General features: G+C 39.5%; 1 protein-coding gene across 2 annotated transcripts in view; it reads left to right on the top strand.

Moving 5' to 3' along the window:
* The window catches only part of LOC123981413 (transcription factor 4-like), a 245674-nt gene that overhangs the window by 130510 nt on the left and 95536 nt on the right, over positions 1 to 19628 (top strand). For both annotated transcript variants that reach the window (XM_046066215.1, XM_046066216.1), the window contains exons 7-8: positions 1732 to 1858; positions 3765 to 3814. In XM_046066215.1, coding sequence (XP_045922171.1) covers positions 1732 to 1858; positions 3765 to 3814 — 177 coding nt within the window. The remainder of the gene's footprint in view (positions 1 to 1731; positions 1859 to 3764; positions 3815 to 19628) is intronic.

The following is a 19628-nucleotide window of genomic DNA, read 5'->3' as shown; positions in this document are numbered from 1 at the left end:
GGGGGGGGGGGGGGGGGGGCAGGTTTGTCTCTTCCCTACTCGCTAACTTTTTGTGCCACTTTAAAAACAAAAAAGACCCTTTCCTCCATCCTTCTCCCTGTCTTTTATTCTTGCGTTCGCTTCTCTCCAAATCAGCCCAGATGCCACTTGTTGCTGCCGAATCATTGAACATAATTAGCGGGACAACGTGTGAGCGGTTTGCTAAGTTTGAGCCGTAAACTGAGTCACAGTTAGAGGAGGGAAAATGCAGCAGAGAGGAAGAAGAAGTTAGACTCTGAGCTGTGTAGCTGTGAGATGAACGTCTCCACGCTGAGCAGCATGAGGTCGCTCTCATGGAGGTAAATACCATCACAACCATGGTTTCATTTGTCATTATCAGCTTGGTTTGAGGTTTTTGTGGTAGGCTTTGTTCCTGGACGTTAGCTGGCTTCAATATCAATTCCAAAGGGCTGCTATCTATTTATTCAATTATGATGTTGATCTTTTAGTGATGCACTGTCTATAAGGAAATCTAATGTGACATTTTGAAGCAATTTTGAGGATGAAAAGAAGCTAAAGCTCACTTTCATAATGTATTATCTATGTGTTTGTATCTCACATGTGCAGTGCTTTTGACTGAACATAGAAATATATTTTTTAAGGGAATTTTAATCTAAACAAAATCTGATTTTTCCATTTTTATGTTGCCATACATCAGCGTCAAACTAAAAAGGAAAATTCTATTTGATTAAACAATTTCATTTTAATACTGGCAGATGTGGACTTCCATATATAAACGATATTAACCTATTTAGAGCATTAGTACATGGACATATTTAATGTAACACACAGACACACATGCCTAAACCCAAATATGAACTAACTATTAATCCCATTATAATGATGAATGAATATTCTGCTAGTAGCATGTTCCATCATATATGATTGATGGAATTGATTGAAATTATACTTGCAAGTGTTTATGTTATTTGATGACCCAGGACGGTTGTATGATGGCAGAGTTTTGCATGTGAGGGTTAAATATACTGTGTACTTACAATACAACGCTTTATCCATTTAATATGGGTTTAATTACCTTGAATGATAGATTTGCCTGCTTTTTCAGGCATGTCTGTAATATGTAGTCAAGTCTGATACATTCCAAAAAATCTAAGTCTTTGATTAAAAAAATGTAGCTGGTAGTTTTAGTAACTGTCATATACCATGAAACTGGCATTATTCTCAACACTGCAATATTCCAGTCCTCAACATCCCAGCTTCCCTTAATTTGAATATCTGCAAAATCCCAGTGTTGCTCAACATTCAGGCTGTCTTCCAACTGTTATCAACATATCAGCAAACAATATCCGGATTGGTCAGGATGTCCAATATTTTACTCCCTTCAACAATCTGACATTCTGCAACATTACTAACATTCCAGTTCTAGAATTCCAGATTATTCTCCCATCAACATTCCAGCTATATACAAGTATTCTGGAACATTGTCACAGATAATTCCAATATCATCTCTTGGTAGTTTTAGGTCATCTTTAATGCCAATCAATTTAAGTTTTTCAGTCCCAAACATTCATGGCTGGCTTGTCTTTGTGCTACAGTTTTCAACTCTTCAGAAATCCTGCTGTTTTTCCTTTTTCCTTGAAGAATGGTGAGTCCTTCCTGGTCACATGATTAATAATCTCTCTCTCTCTCACTGTGTTTCTGTCTCTGTCTGTCTCGGTGTCGCTCGACCAGTCGATACTGGGTGGCGAGTTGGGTTTGGGGAGTCCCGGCGCGGCGTCGCCCACCAAGCCGGCCGGTCAGTACTACCAGCACTACGGCTCCAATCCACGGAGGAGAACACTGCCTATGGACACCATGGGTGAGACGCCGCTAACACACTCACATTAGACATGCACTTTAAACTCATACTGAGACACGATGAAGTTCAAACAGTTCTGCCATTTAACTGATTTCTCTTTTACAAAATGTTTAATAATAAGAGGAAGAGCTTTCTGAACGTTTTTCAGCCTCTGAACCCATTTTTAGTTTCCCATGGTCTCATTACATCATGTGAAGTTGAGTTTGGCATTTTTGTTTTCCTCCAGATCATGGAGGGATAAATAAGTAATTATACATTTAACTACAATAAATTAATGATGCACTCATTTGCCTATTTATTAGGCGCACCAAGTTGTAATTATTGCAGTTAAATATAACAGTCCTACAATAAATCCTACCTGCATGAAGGTTATAATGTTCAGTTTTTGTTGAAACTGTTTAAACTTTATGGTCAGTTGACATAAATGGGGTGGACAAAATATTAGAAACATAATGCATTTCAATAGGACCACACAATACAGCCTGAAATTAATAACGTTCATGAGGGTAGGATTTATTACAGGGCTGCTATAATAGACTGCATTGGCTTTTAATAGGTGGACCTAATAAACAAACATAATAAAAACACATTAATCTAAATACATTTTAGAAATCCCTGTCAACCCCATATCAAACAACCCCACGCAGGGCCCCAGGTGTGTTTGGGGTCAAAGGGGTTGAAGCATGAAGCAAACCTGGGGTTATGAGGTTTTCAGGTTCTTTCACTCATTTGAAATCTGCATTTTCAAAATAAAAAAAAAAAGATAGAAATTATAAATATCTTTTTTGAGTCTGAGTGCCATTTTCTTAATAATAATAACAGTGATGAGACTGATGATGATCTGCCGTGTTCTGGGGTTTTTTAAGATATACACACATTTCATACAAATGATTGAAACTATGGAAACTACACTGGGAAACACAGAGTGGCAGTTCTTTTTTTTCCTTTTTTTAAGTAAAATTTATAAAAGCCAGTTTTGATAATGATTTGTCACAACAGATGTTTTTTGTGTGTCTAAATCTTGATATTTTGTTGATCTGTCTGACAGTCTGATTAAATGAGCCCAACAAAATGACATTGTGACGTTCACATTTTCAGCTACAAGAACGAGACACTTTATTTTTAGGTTTTAGGCCTGTGTCTTTCATGCCAATTATGATCAATGTAATCATGGTCAAGTAGACGAAGAATCAATGGTCTCATTATTAGACTGATGAAATCTTTTTCAAACAGCTAAGATGAAGCTGCATGCCAGTAAAACTAACATTTACATTTCTGTATCCAAATAGATTTTTTTTTCATTGACCTTGGTGAAACATTTGAACCTGGACTGATCCCAGTTCACAGCCACTTTGTGTTTTCAGAAACACACTTGTTTTTTCTTTTTTTAGAAGGCCGAGCATTGTGAGTGCGTGTGTCTATCAAGTCTTTTAAAAAGCAGGACAAGTGTGGCCACGTTGTAGCCTTGGTAGCATTAGCCTTGAGAGGACACAAACACGCGTACTAGGCCAACGTCTCCAAAAAAAGGTGCGCTCTTTCATTTTCCCATCAAAGTCTCACCATCCCAGTTGATAGACCGCTCCCTCACTCTCCTTGAGAGAAACCCTGAAAAATAATATAAACATGTCAAAAGCTGCCCTCCTTCCTTTTATCAAAGCAGAAAGAAAAAAAAAGTCTGCCTTTTTTGTATTCTGTCTTCTTATTTTCTGCATCTTATTGTGTCACGCTTGTTTGCAGTGAAAGCTTTCTTTGTAAATGTATCGACGGTGGCGGGGAAAGTGGCCTCGCTCTTTCCACTCCGGGTGATCGATTGAATTTAAACCAGAACCTCCTTTTTAAAAGAAATAAAAGCCTCTTGGCCTGTTAAACCCTCATGTATTGTTTTGTTGCTTTTTCTCTCTTTCAGAGGTTCACACAAAAAAAGTGCGGAAGGTCCCTCCTGGCTTGCCGTCCTCAGTAAGTGATAACATGCCCTTTTTTATTATTTCCGAGGTATTATGGCTGTTTGGTCTGTGTGTGTGTGTGCGTGTGTGTGTGTCGCTGAAGAAAAGGCTGCTGATGCTCCTGTATGTTTGGAATCGCTGAGCTGGTTTTGTAGCAGGAAGAACACGACGTTAGAAAAGCTGCACACGTTGCCAGGTTTTGTAAATTTGTCGAGATGAATATGATGCTGCTGTCGGAGCCGAGCTGGACATTAACAGATGTTGGCTTTTAGTTATCGGTTCTTGGTTCTTGTTTTGGGGGAATAAATAATCATTAAAAACACAAAAACCTCCACTGTTCTAAATGTAAAAGACATTGATTAAGATAAATGCTTCTTTTCTAAACGATTGACAGCACCATTATCAACGTAAATACAGAATAATATGATGACATAACAATCTGGGTTTAAAGTGCTGAGTTTCCCTTTAATTGATTTATTCACTGATTTATTTATCTGTGATTGGGTTGGACTGAAACTCTCGCCAGCCGATCCGCTCGGCTTGGTGGTTGTATTTTTTAATAGGTTGGAAAGGACGGAAGTCTTCAAAAACATGAAGTTGCGATGTGAAGTGTAGAAGAAAAACAAAACAGTGCCAGGTTTTGTGAATTTGTCGAGATGAAGCTGATGCTGTCGGAGCAGAGCTGGACTGTCGGCTTTTTGTTGTCAGTTCCTGTTTTTAGTAATCAGAAAGAGTTTTATTCTAGAATAAATAATCCAACATTAAAAAAACATACTCTTCTAAGTAAATTAAAGGGCAGATAGTAAATTAAAAGTCTAAGTTTTTTATTTTTTGTCTCCCTATTTAGCATTTATAAGCAGTAAACAAACATAGTCAAGTTTTAGTTACTAACAAATAATCTTAATCTGCACACAACTATATCATAGTGTTATAAACCAGTTATTACATGTTTATATACTGCTTGTAAATGATAAATGCTGGTAAGTGTCAAGTCAGCTTTAAAGAAAGAGTGTGATTCCCAAAATTCAGTCCCAGTCCCTTGATTCATTTGTTGATTCATTTATCAGGGTATTTTTTTAGCATCCTGGATTTATCTCTCGCTCGGCTGCTGGGTGGAGGACTGCCTCAGCTCAGTCAGTTCAGAGAGGAAGAAACATGAACATCCTTCCACATAGCAAACTATTTCTGCAAAGTCTGTGGGCAAAGTAAACAGCACTGATCTGATCACTGTTCACTATTTGTGGTTCCTCTTGAGCTGCTTGAATTGACCCCAGCTGTCGTTCTGAAGCCTGGAGCTCGGCTGTTGTTTGAATCAGGTGTAGATGAAGCAGCAGAACGTTTGCTGATATTGAACATATCTCATTTCGTTTTATTTCCTGGCGTTTTCGTTTTTTGACTTTTTGCTGTTCAGCTCATCTGCTGCCTCACCAGCAGGGTTTGGTTTAAATTGTTTTCATTTCACACAGCTTTAAAATGTACTGATGTCCTTAAGCTCTATGTTTGCTCAGTTTGTTTGCGCAGGAATTGAGTTCAGAACTTGCAACCACAGCCTTGTTTTGGTTTGGTGTTAATAGTTGATCAATCAATTTTGATAATCAATTTAGTGGTCACAAATCCTGTGAACATTTCCAACCTTCGGCTTCTCATATGTGATAATTTGCATTTATTCTCTGTTTCATCTGACTGTAAATTAAATCTGTATTTGGTATGGTGACATAAAATAAGCAGGTGGAAGATGCAGGTGTGTCCCTATGGTGTCCCCTAGCTCTAGTGCTCATTAGATTTACTTCTAAATTTGACTTTGACTTTTTTACATGTCGAGAGGTTTTTTTTCTGTTGCTGACCTCATTAATCGGCTGTTAACGATGGCTGAATGTACGGCGTGTCAGCCGCCTCTTTGGCTCGGCAGGAGTCCGCCTTTCTAAGGCCTCTGCGCGCTTTGTCCCTGCTTCCTCCTCTCTTTCCTCCCGCTTCTCTGTGTCTGCATCAGCCTGGGGAGAGAGGGGGGAGGGGGGCAGGAGAGGAGGGGAAAGGTGTTAAAATGGCTACATTCATATAGCGCTTTTATGCAAAGCGTTTACAAGGTTTTTGCCGCCCGTCCCCCCAGTCACACACCGGCGGCACGACCGCGCTGGGTGCTGGCCAACCATCGGAATTTGCAATTTGGCGTTCCGTTGTCTTGCTCAAGGACATTTCCACGTGGGGACAGGAGGAGGTGGGGATCAAGCCACCTACCCTGTGATCAGTGGAAAGAGGGAAAAGAAGTGAGGAAGCGTGGACAGGTTGATGTTGCTGTTTTTCAACTTATGGGTGTGTGAAGTGGAAGGATGAGACGTTTCCTGTGAAGCAGAGGGACTGTTGCTTTATTTTAATATGAATTTAGCATTCAAAATAAATTCCAGAGCCAGAATGTAGCTAAGTACATTTGTAATACTCTGGTACCTGTATGTTTTGCTGCACTTATATAATGGCTGCAGCTACATGAGATTTTCAGATATTGTTTCTGCTTGATGCCATGGTAAAAATCAGGCTCTGTGCACATGATCAGCACCACTTTGTGCCAGTGGTAGTCATTAACTTTCTATGGTGGGAGTAAAGATAGGGAACCTCACAGCAGCGCTTTCAACCATTCAAGCGGTTTTCACTTTGACACTGTTTAACACGGTTCCCAAGAAATTACAGCTGTACTCCCACTTCCCAAATATGTTACGGTGGAAACAAAGTTGCTACCTGGATCTTATTTTTATTTTTATTTTTTTGCAATCCATAAAGTGCTGTGCTCTTGTGACACAGAAGTCATATAGGGAGGCGGTTGTACAAAGTGAAGGACTTTGAGAGAGACAGGGTTACAGGGACATATAAACGTTCACAACACTTCTGCACTGTACCCTACCTTGAGGTGAGCACACCTAGTGCAGCATCCCACTGATCATGTGTAAAGAGTTTTAAAGTTTATGTTAGAGGTGGAGTGATTGCATACAAAGTCAGTGGAAAGACCCAATGAGAAGACAAAAGAAAAGGGAGAGAATGGAGGGAATAAACAAAGCGATCTGGAGTCTTTGTTGTGTACTGAGATCAGTCAGAGGCTGAGCTGAACAAGAACACAGACTCAGTGTGTATGTTGCTAGCAAGCTTACAGCTAACGTCTGTACAGTTGGTTTATTGGCTTTAAGTGACGGCGCATGGATTTTTCAGTATTTATAAAACCACCATTCTAACGTAGTGTTTCAGTAGCCTAAGCACAGGTGGGAGGCAGGATGTGAACCCAGGTCTCTGGTGTCAGAATGTGTCTAGTAAACCCCTCACCGTGACTTCTGCACTGTACAAAACCGTCACTCTGCTGTTTGACTGACTAACCAGTATGGCTGTAAAGGTCTCGTGTCGACAGTCACGGGATCCAGGTTTTGGATCTCTCTGCACTCACATCGCCTTCATGTCTGCGGCACTCTGAGCCGTCTCTTCCTTCTGCTCTAACCCTCTCTGTTTCCACCTCTGTGATGCGAGTAATCCTGCCTGCTTCCTTCCGTTCACATCAAGAGAAAGGAAGCGAGGAGAGGACCTGCTGCCTGTGAAATGGAGAGGTGGTTTGACTGCAGGAAAGTAAATTCAGAGGCACTCTCTGCCTGCCTGTTGGCATGAGTATCAGTTTTGAGGGAGAGCAGAAACAGTACCAAGAGCTTTGTAGGTTTGATTTTGTTCAGGTTTTGAATAGCAGCAGCCCAGGTTCTATTGTGTCACTTTCAGCATCGAGGCCTTGTTTGGAGCTGAGGCTTTTATTCCAGAACACTAAAACACTTAAGCAGCACACTTTACGAAGTCGACATCAGGTTGAAGGATTGATTGAAAACCCCCGCAATATCTGTTCTTCATGTTTTCTTTTGTATCCACCGATTGTTGTCTGTGCTTTCATGGTTACAGCGCTAACGGCAACAGCTAGCAGCTAATGGAATATGAGTTATAACAGTGCAAATTTAAAAAAACATTTAAAGAAATATAGAACTATTTAATAATAGTGTTTAAGATCTATAGGCAGACGCTGCATGAATCCCGCAATGTATGTGGGTTGTTATTTACTGCAGGATGTTTCTTGTTGGATTCCAAAAGTGTAGGGGGGGAAAAAATCACATATGAAAGTCATTGTTAGAGAATGAACCTGAAATGCTGTCAGCTGTTTGTTTTTAAATCAGATCAGTCCCATAAAGGCTCAGCATTCTGGTGTCTGGTCAGAGATTCCTGCTCTGAAATGGGATATTGTTTTTTGTTTTTTTGATGGTCCGGCCTCCAAATCTGCTGCCAACAGTGACGACAATGAGGCTGAAATGTGTTTTCATTCCTGCTCTCAGCAGCCGACAGACCTGTGTTTTATTTTCGGCTCTTTAATGCTGAAATCTTTAGTATTTACTCTTCTAAAGTAAGCCCTTCTTTTGTTTATTCTCAACAGTTTTAATGAGCTTGAGGTCCATGTTTTTGGAAATAGTTCGGGGGATGTTTTTCCGACTGTCTACATAATGTGTGTTAATTCTGCAGGAAGCACTTGTTGTAAGTTAAACATCAGCGAAGCTTGGAAAAATCTTGTTTAAAGGAAATATTTCAAATGTAGTTCTGAATCAGCGGCAACATTAAGTTGATTTACTGAGTGATTAGATCCTGAAATAAAGCTTTGATTGGATGTGTGATATTGATCTCACTGGATACGTAGTGCTGTTTGTGATTCAGTATTTCTGAGAAATTTAGGACAGATTGCATTTCAAAAGCTTCAACAGATCAAATTGTCATTCATATCATTTTGTTTCCTAATTTTTCATTTTGGTATTTTGACTTTCCTCTAAAAGCACTCTTTCAATGTCTGAAATGTATTTAGGGCTCAGTCATTTGATGAATAGAGTGTGTTTCTATGACGTTTGTTTTGTATTTAAAAATACAGCATGTGTGAACATTTACATAGAAACTGTTGGACATATTAGCAAGCAGCGATGAAATGTATAGACATGCACGTAACAAGTAACACACACAGGACCTGCAGTCTGTGGAGAAACTGATATATTTTTACAGAAATGTAAAAAAAAACAATAAAAACATAAGTAGAATGTTCTCATAATGTTTGAATGATGATGAACTAGCTGGCTGTCATAGATTTACTGATGATCTAACTCACTGCGAACTCTGTGAGTTTTTATACTGAAATTAACAACATGAAATAACTCTCTCTCTCACTCTTCCCAGCCTGCACCTGCTCTGAGTACAAACACAGCTTGTGTGTGTGTGTGTGTGTGTGTGTGTGTGAGAGAGAGAGAGAGAGAGAGAGTGTGCATGGGACACATGTGAGGACCCTCATTGACATAATTCTAGCCCCCAGCCCTAACCTTGCATGGTTGGGTTTGGTACAATTCTCACATGCCACGTGCACATTGGCAGAGTTATTGGCAGCTGGAGTCCTTCTTTCCGTCCACGCTGGCCGTGAAGAGATACCCTCGTGCTGAGGCAACACTGTAAGAACGAAATCCGCAGTCTTTGTTCTGTTCAAAAATACATTCCAAAGTTCAGCTGAGGCTAATACGAAGCTTCAGCAGTCTGAGTTAGCCAAAGTAAATGGGTGTCTTCCAGTGATTTACAGTGTGCACAAATATCCTTCTTTGTATTTCTCTGGGACAGTATTTCCATGCTGCGCTCCCGCGGAGCCACGTGTCCTTTTAATTACATTGTTGGGACATAATACCAACAGTAAACCTACATGTGACTACCAGGATGAAGAGACCCACTTGATATGGCTAAATGAGACTGGTGGAGGCTCAGATTAGCTGTGGCTAAACTTAAGTGCAATATCACTCTTAAGGAATTGCTTAATTGCCAGTTTTTGAAAGGAGGAATGATTACAGCCACTCATAACTCTGTCACTGTACATTCTGCATGGCATGTGAGAATTGTATTAAGATAGAAATATCTGAAACAGCAACCTTATCACATTAGCTCGCAAGATCAGCACTTCCCTGCTGTACCCTGACTACTTCTTTTGTCTGTATAACACGTCGGGTGTGTGCAATGAGCAGGAATGGATGGAACGGATTGCATTTACTTTAATTTCTCTCGGATACTTGTACGTTTTTGAATATCTAAACACTTATTTTACTTGTTGGCTCTACTTAAGTATTGTACTTTGCTACATTTCAGGTCGCATGAGAGAGGAAATACAAAAGTCACATGAAATGCATAGAGACGCTCTGTGGAACAGTTCCATGTTCTACATGACATAACCCCCACTGGCCGAGATCAAAACATTAAATAAGTCAACACTGACTTTCAGTTTCACACGGGACACGAACCTGGGTCAAAGTCCTGTGTTTGTGAAAGTCCTGTACTTGTTTGACCCATCCATCCACCCTAGCCTCCTTACGCGTTTGTTGTCGTTCTGTATACTACGTCACATGGCGTGGATGGGTTACATTGGAGTTAGCTGAAAGCCTGGTGCGGCTCATACGGATGCGTAAGGGTATAAGTCACAGAGTGGCGTTACAAAACATTGGTATTTGACAACTTTGGAATGAAAATAGGCTTGTAGGACATGTAGGCACCCGGGGGGGCAGGGGCTAGCAGTGCAAAAAATGAAAAAACAAGACAGTACAATAAAGGATGATGTCATTATGGGGTACGGTTTAAGGTTAGCATTATTGTACCTGAGCAAGCATAAAAAAAAAAGGTTGCATCTACCTTAATAAATCACTGCTTTGATGCACCACCTGGCTGGCATGCTGAGTGACCCAAATCAAACACAACCACGTGTGCGACCAACAGGTGAATGCTGTAGTGCTCAAGGTAAATCGTCCCGCAGTGACGTCGTGGGGGCCTATCTGAGGTTTTGACTGTCAGTCTCTAATCGTGTTTCCATCAACGTTTTTTTTTAAGCCCATTTTGAAGCGTCGCATCAGAAAAGGTTCATGGGAACGACAAAATAAAAAAAAAACATCCCAAATTTGACAAAAAAACAGTTTTTAGTGTTTTAGAGATGGACACCTTTGTCATATAAGTTCGGACGTAGAGAAGATTTAACGCTGTCGCCGTCTTCCCGGATATACCCATAACATGCGGAAGCTGGTTGCCCTCTTGAAACACATTTCTGAAGACTTCTCTCCATTTTTCTCCATCCATGGTCCTCAGGTCCAGGTGGTACTTCTTGTTTATAACACAATTATATTAGTCTACCCAGTAAATTCTTAAACAAGTAGTTATACTTGAGCACTAAATGATTTTTTACATCAAACTGTAAAAAAGAGAAATTTGAGTTTATTGGTAGTTGGTGGCTCGATATTGAGTGACATCTTCATCTTTTTGAATGTGTCTCTCTTTGTTTTAACCCCTAACCCTTTCAGATAAGAAACTGAAAACCACTGGTATTGAGTTGACTTGCTATGTTTGTGATTATTGTTTGAAGTCTATAACATAAAGAACACAAACACACTGGCTCTTCTGCTTGCATTTGCATTATATTTCAACTTTTTCTAATGACTTTAGATTCAAGTGTTAGTGTAGTGTGTTTAAACTTGTTTTCTTGTGGTTGTGTTGCTGCCCTTCCATATGCTCCATCCTGTGAACACACTTCATTTAAGGCAAAAAGTCTTCTTTCATCTGTTTCACATCCACTGCAGGCAAAGGGTCTTTTTTTTTTATTCATTCACCACCACCCCTACCCCCCACCCTGTTTCCCTGCGCTGCAAGTTTGTTATTGTTGTTTGTCAAATTTAGTTTGCTGAGTTGATGATTTACTTTGAGAAACAATTAAACGTCACTTGAGAGGAGAGCGTGGGATGTCTTTGTAATCAAAAGGAAATTAGGCATCAGTTGCTAACATTAGCAGGATGCAGAGTGCCGTCGCGCTGTTGTTTTTCTTTGTTGGTGTGGGAAATATAACACTTTTTCCCCTTTAGATATTATTGTTTTAGTTAATTTGTTGTTCAGGCTGATAGAGTCTCTGGCTCCTCCTCAGAGCTTTGCTAATGCTGACTGAATAAACAACAAAACACACATATATATCCAGATTATCCCCAAAAATGGTTATAATGAAACCAGGAAAACAAAGCTATTAAATGAAATAGAAATAAGATCAAATGTGTCACAGCATGTGTGTTAATGTCCATTTGTAGTCCGTTTAATGCTTTTTATCTTACTCTCTCTTTTTTGGATCTAGTACTACACACACACACACACACACACCACACACACACACACACACACACTCCCTCCCTTTCTGTCACGGTGACACTGGGTCCAGTCTTTAAGCTGGTTTGTGCTTAACTGTACCCAGGGAGGGTTTACATGTGAAGATAGTTACATATGAAATATTTCCATAACACAGTTGAGACATAATTGAAGTAAATGTTTTATTTTACATCATAATATTTACAACTTAAATAAAGTGGAACCTGCTTATGAAAGATAAATATTTAAAAATTATACATTCTTTCTTAATTTGATTCAATTAAGGTGGGTTTTGTTTAAATTGCCGTATTATTTTCTGGATTGTCTTTTCTTTCAGAATTTGTATTTTGTTGTCTCTAAATTTGATATAAACAAGATTGGAACTTGATCTGATTTTTTTTCTTATCAAATTGCAAATTCTGATATTTACACTGTGTCCATTATTATCAATAATACATTTTCCAAAATTAAAATGTGCTTTTATTTATAACTGTAAGTCTAAACATTCAGTCTCATTTAAAATTAAATAAAATAAATAAATAAAGCATTTTTTTTTAAATATACTGTATAAAAAATCTGCATTTTATCCATCAAGAGAAAATTTAAAAAAAATATTATAACTCATCACAAAGTATGAGTTATGTGTTTGTGAAATGTCACCATTTTGTTAAGATGATTATATGACTTAAATCCCAAAAAGGCCGTACATGTAATTTATCCAGAACCTGTGAAATGGGGAGTGTAGAAGTCAAAGAAGTTCCCCTCGTCACTAATCGATTATTTTTTATCTTTAATCAATTCAGAACGCTGGGCTCAAATGCTGCTTTAGTCACCTCACACGATATTCTGAAAAAAAAATGTCTGCATTTTCTTTTCATTTCATCCTCCCAATTCAACATAATTTTTCATTCCTGTAAAGCATCTCTAAAACACAGAGAAAGCATTGTGCTAAAATACGAGCCTTTTTTTAAATGTCAAATAATCATAAAATCACACTTTTACCTGAAGCTCCTCATTTAGTGTTTTAGTTTTACTCTAGAGGATCCAGAGGAGTCTCATCTTCAGCTCCCTAGCACCAGCCTTTAAAACAGACCTTGACTTCCTTTGATTTTAGTCATTTAAAGAAAGAATCCTGGGGTGTCTTTTTTTATGGTCTCATCTCTGAAACCACCTGAAAAGGTAGAATATTTTCATGCCCTGAACCGAATAAATCCTATCAGCGATCTGACCGGGGCGATCTGCTCCCATCTCTGGCTATTTCCTACTCCCTCTCTCTCCCTCTCCCTCTCCCTCTCTCTCTCTCCCTCTCTCTCTCTCTCTCTCTCTCTCTCTCTCTCTCTCTCTCTCTCTCTCGGCTCAGATGTGGTTTTGTTTAAAGTCGACAGCGTTAATTAAATTAAGCCAGGTCTTGCAGAAGGCACAGTAGGAGAGCCGGCGGTTCCCGGTGGGCCGAGGGTGGAGGAGGGATGGGGTGGGGGGGGTGGATGGTGATGTTGTGGGGGGTGCAGGGAAGCTGTTTGGTAAGCCATACTGCCCCCTTTAGGCGGCCCCAGATACCACAGAGGAGCCGCAGACCCTGCCATTCAACTACCGTGGGGTTCTGTTGTCTGTTAGCTGTTTCTACTACTTGTTCACATACTTTTGTGTGCTTTTTGTTTGAGTTATTCATCTAAAAATAAACAAAAAACATATTTGTGTCTCCAATGATCATAATTAAAAGATATCTTAAGTATATTAATAAATATAGTATTATAGACACAAACAAATCTTTAACAGCATCAGAACAGAAAACATAGACTAAGTTTTGGTATTTTGATTTTATTTCAACTGTGTGTGTGTGTGTGTGTGTGTGTGTGTGTGTGTGTGTGTGTGTGTGTGTGTGTGTGTTTCCTACACGTGAAATACCTCATACACTTAAACACGCGTAAAATAAAAGGGTCTTGATGAAGGAGTCATCGTGTTTAGCATGAAAATTTGCAGCTTGAAAATTCACTTTGTTCTATTAATGTAGAACAATATAAAGTAATAATAATAATAATAATATTAAAATAATAAAAATATTCAAAGACGAACTAAAAAGTTTTCACATCCAAACCAGCTCATTTGTTGTGACTCCAGCTGACAGTCTCCAAAAGAGAATTAAAAAAAAAAACATTTATACAGTAAAATAATGTCCACTCTGTCAGTTTGGTCTCATTGTTAAACTGACTGCAGTTATATATAAACAACCATCTGAAGAACATAAAAAACACACATAAACCTCACCTCCTTGTGTGTGAGTTGGTGCTGAAAATGAAGTGTGTGTGCGTGTGTTAGCATGCTGCTCAAATTAGCGGTGTTGTACCGGGCCTTGGCAGAAGATGAAATGAGAAAGAGGTGACAGAGAGGGAGGGGTGAGAGAGAGAGTCAGAGAGTCAGAGAGACAGAGAGCATTCGTGTGCAGGTTTGACATGCATTGAAAATGTCCACAGCTCTGTTTTGTTTGTTTTTTAATAACATTAGTACAAAATATATGTTCTTTAAATGAGTAAACAAATGGACCAGAAATTTAGTCTTTAATGAACAATACAATAGTATTGTTGTTATTTAAATTAAATAGCTAGTTTTGCAGTTGTAGATGACCATCATGTGATCCTGATGTGCGTTTTCTCCTGGTAGCAACAGTTTGTTCTAAATCGGTGCACCAGGTACATTTAACTGCAGCTCACTAAAGCAACAGTACAAATGCTTCATGCCACAGGTGACAAGTGAAACTAACCTACTGTGTGTGGATTAAACTGAATGCTTACACTTGGAGGAGTATTTAAATACAGCTCTTTTGTTCTTTGGTAAGTGGTCATATAAGAGCCATAATGCACTCGGTGTGTAGTTCTGATGTAAAACAATAATGGACTCGGCAGAGAAAAAGCAGCGACTTGAGTTTGAATGGTGCCGTTGTCCTGCAGCAGTTTCAGTGTTTATCCTAAAGAAACCCAGAGAGCAATTTCAGCCAGGGATGACCTCATGGTTTGACTGCCAAATACACACACACACACACACAGACTGACAGCTGTGTGTTTAGTTATGTTGTGTGGATGCTTCACTGACTCATTCCACTTGAAAACACTACAGAAATGCCTTAAAAGTATCTGCCTGTCTGTCGTTTTCCCTTCACTAAGTCAAGTCAGTTTGATTTTGAACTGCTTGTAACATACCTATTGTGTTGAAGAAATGACACACAAAAAGTGTGTGTGTGTGTGTGTGTGTGTGTGTGGTGGGGGGGGGGACTGTGTGTTGTGTGTGTATAAGCTATTTGCTTGGCACTCTGCCCCAAAATGTCCCACACTGGCGCATTGGTCCGCCATTTTGTGTCAGATAGGAAACGGACTAATTGAATTACAAGGCATTTGCTTGTATGATACGTATTGCTGTGGATGACTGTGTGCATGCGTGCATGCATGGGTGTGCGCATGTGGATTGCGCCTCTTTTTCCCAAAGAGAACTTTTGTTTGACACAAAACTAAACCTTTCACAAACATAAAACAACTGCACACATGTTTTGGATCTGTTATTTTACTTCTAAGGATATTCAGTTGTACATAAAAGTCCATTTTTAAATTCACTTAAAGCAACATTATGTAATATTTTTTATCTTAACATCAATCAAATTCATTTTGACTTGTAATAGGGAAAGAATGTAGTATTGAAATCCTGGGCACGACATCTTCCGCCAGAATGGTGTAATGCTTGTGCCGCACCACATCACACCAACGTAACTCATCAGTAAGCTAGCTGCAAGTTCTTGTGAGTTCTTTGGAAGAAGCTAGCTTGGTATTCTTAGTATGGATATCATGGCAGAAGCAGAGTCCGAAGAAGACATCAGAGGAAGCAAGGAAGATGACCGAGCAAGAGACCGGACAAATTAAGTAAATATCTGACTGGGTTTTACTCGTTGGCGTGAGCTAAAAGAGCTTAAAGGATGCAAGACAGATGCCAAGCTGGGCTTCTTGCCGTTGGACTACTAATTAATAACGTATTAGCTGGCCTGCTGTGTCTTCTTTTTTTCACTTGCTTGATGTTTGCCTGTGTTAGCAAGTTGTCAACTCGAGCTAAATCAGCCAGAAGTTTGACGGACAGTAGTTTAGCTGCTAGCTGTAAAACTCGAGTTGATGTTAGCAAACTTACTAGATACTCTGACATCTGTAACGTTACTGTAAGTGCTCTTGCGTCTGTTTTTTGTCTAGTTTTGTTGGCGAGCTTGCCACCCAAGTTTCAAGCAACATAATGCTGCTGCTGGTGAAGAGCGGCGGGGGTGTCATGCTGGAGCCGGGTAACATCACCAGGCTCTGCAGCCTTTATGGACATAACATTAGTTAATGGTAGAGGCGAAGAAACCGAAGAGGACGTTGACGGAGGAAGCTGAGAAGAAAAAAAGAAAGACACCAAGAAAGAACATAACAAATACAGTTTATTCTGTCCTTGTATCTCTGGTATCCCACGTTTCTAAAATCAATTATGATTTGAAAATCCTCTAGTGTGCACCAGGCACACTAAGTAGTCCTAGTAGCTGACTGAGTCCGGAATGGGCACCTGACCTAGAGCAAGGCAAGCAGGCATAGGAACCATGATCAGCAGCCTCACAGTGAACAGAAACAGCCTCCGAGACAGTACTGAAGTGATTTACAGCCACTGCGGCCAGGACAGCTATGTTTGTGCCCTGTAAGTTGATTTTGGATTGCTGATACGTTAACCCTACTAATATTATGCTAGCCAGCTCTCTGTTAGCTTATAATGGCCTACTGCAACCCTATTAGCTGTCAAAGCTAGTGAGGCAAGAATTTCAATGAATTATACTTAAAGTTAGTTAGGCAATTGGTTGTTGATTGATACTACCGCCTAAACTTTTCTTTAGAAAATCATTTTCTTCCACAACTGCTTCTTGTCAATGAAGTGACCTCAGCCTAAAGATGTTTGCTGCCTTTCTGTCCTTGTGAGGATACTTGGCTTCTACAAAGACCTCTCTTTCTCTCTCTCTCTCTCTCTCTCTCTCTCTCTCTCTCTCTCTGTCACTCACTCACACACATACACACACACGAATGCCTGCTGCAAATGTGAACGTTCCCTTGTGCATTCCTGAGCCCAAATATTTGGCTGCAGTAAAAGGCAGCATAGAGCGGCACTCTGATTTGCTCCAAGGCTACGATGAATATCACGTTGTCACACATACATACTGACACACACAAATCAGCCTGTACTTGAGGTGACAAAACCGCTTTAAGTTGTTGATAATGTGTTAAATATTTCTCAGTTGTCCTTCTCGGCTGCACCAAAATGTCAGACTCAGTCCTGCTTTCATAATTTGTTTTCATCTTTAGTTTCATTTAGGAAGTGAAATCATTTTAACATTATGTTTTAGTTGGTTTTTATAAACTGTTACATCTTTATGAAATAAACACAAAAATACAAAATAAAATCAAGATAGAAGAGCAGGAAGTAAAGGTTCCAACATGATAATTCTGGGGTGCATTCAAAGACACGCTAACATGTCCGAGAGAACAGCTACATGAGGCAACCATGTTTCCTTTATTTTTCTGCACTGGGTTTGAGTTTCTGACAGCAATACTCATAAATGCAAGGGCCTTTTTTGTTTTTTTGCAGTTGATTATTAATTATGATGTCGGATGTCAGACCTTCCTTGAATGCAACACCAAGTAGTGTTTGGAGAGTGGTGCCTGCAGACAGCTAATTGCTGTGAGATTTTAACATGACAAGCTGTCAAAACTGTTTTCTCATGGAAAAAATGTATTTGTGATCACAAAGAAACAAAATTTGAGAGATATTTATCAGTTAAACTAAAGATGAGTACAAGATGAAAGAACTAGAGACTGAACATACAAAATAAAAGAAAGAAAGAAAGAAAGATGTAAATAGATTAGATTAGAATAGATTCTATTAAACATTTAACACATAAACAACAGGTTGTTTTTTAACCTTGTTCTAATGAGAGCGTTTTTACAAAGGCTGCATCTTAGTGATCTGAATATCAGCCTCATAACACGCACCTAAATCACACACACACCTTGTTGTGTGGTTGTAATGCATGCTGGTGGCGTGAATTAGCTTCATGTGTAATTATTGTTTTCCTTCTGAGCACGCTCTGTGTAAAGTATACCTGAACACAAAGCGCTGAGCTGGTGTTTCTATCAGCAGCATGTTGCTCTCTGCGCTGAATGAACTGAGGTCAGGCCCAAGAAATGTCAGGATTTATTGTAAAGAGTTGACTGGGCCGAATCTTAACTTTTAACTTTAAATAAAGTGAAAACTTTAAAAAAAAAATAATATAAAATAAGTCAGTGCTGACTTGGTTTCACACGGGACACGAACTCTGGTCTCCTGGGTGAAAGTCCTTTTGTTTGACCCATCCATCCACCTCCTAAATTTGACTTTCTCACACTTTATGTCACCTGACCTTTGCTCTTGTCATAATTACTACACATACTAAAATTAACCAAAAGTATGGGTTATAATGAACTGCTTGCACAGTCAACCCAGGGTGCGAACTACAGGGGATCCACTACTAAGACATCAGCTCCCCTAAAAGCATGATTTGTGATATTTTGGGGGGTCTCCAATATATTGACAGCATGCTGTATTGCCAGTAATCTCTATATTTCATCATCATGGATCATGTGAAGTGTCAGACATCATCCAGCAAGAGGGAACGATCACTGACGGGTGACGGGTTGTGTCGCTAGTACAACCAACACACCATCAACGGTTCGCGATCGTTCCCTCTGAATATTACGCATGAACCATGCACTACTGCAGCTGGGGGCTCCCCGCAGTGCTACGCAACTTTCTAAATTCTTCCCTCTCACAGAGAAAATAAAGGTCAGGTCGCAAACACAGCCGCAGCTGCTGTGTGAAGCGTAATTGTAGCAAAATGGTTGCATGTGATAATAATAATACTAATAATAGAAGACAAACATGCCTGATACTTTCACAGTCAGCCCCGGGCCTACATGCTTGCAACTATTAATGATTCAGCAGTAAGAATCACAGTGTTATTCTTACCCATCATTCTTAAACATCAGTGGGAAAAGTGAAACAATTAACAGTGTTGCAATTCTGATCCAATCTTGTGAAGGCAAATTTAGTAAGTGTTCATTCAAAGTACAAAAAGACATTCAAACAAGAGATAAGCTAAGAGTAGCTTAGCATGGGGGCATCCATTATAGTCCATTATAGGTCACTTTTACATAACAGATCCCATGAGCATTATACGGACTCAAGGCAGGTGTTTGATTGCAGTTTGATTGTAATACTGTGTGTTGTCAATGTAGCACTACATCCATTAAATGAATATTTAATTAACTTGACAGACAGACTTTGGCTGAGATGAGATGTTTGTTTGGCTTTACAGGCACTTGTGTAATATTTAACAGTGAGTACATAAGAGCTTGCAGAAAACTCTGAGTATACAGGTCATAATTATGAATTATGGATGCTGACGTGAATGCTATTTACAAGTGGGAAAGTGGTGATTACGGTAACTCTCGTATGACATGCCTAGCCATAAAAGTAACTTCTCAAGCAGAATTGTTACTAAAGGAGCATGACATAGTTTACCTTCATTCAACAAGTTACCCCCCTTCCAG

The sequence above is a fragment of the Micropterus dolomieu genome, linkage group LG13, assembly GCF_021292245.1.
Source record: "Micropterus dolomieu isolate WLL.071019.BEF.003 ecotype Adirondacks linkage group LG13, ASM2129224v1, whole genome shotgun sequence".
NCBI classification, from domain to species: Eukaryota; Metazoa; Chordata; class Actinopteri; order Centrarchiformes; family Centrarchidae; genus Micropterus; species Micropterus dolomieu.
The sequence above is the reverse complement of the archived record's forward strand: the minus strand, read 5'-3'. Positions and strand labels throughout refer to the sequence as shown.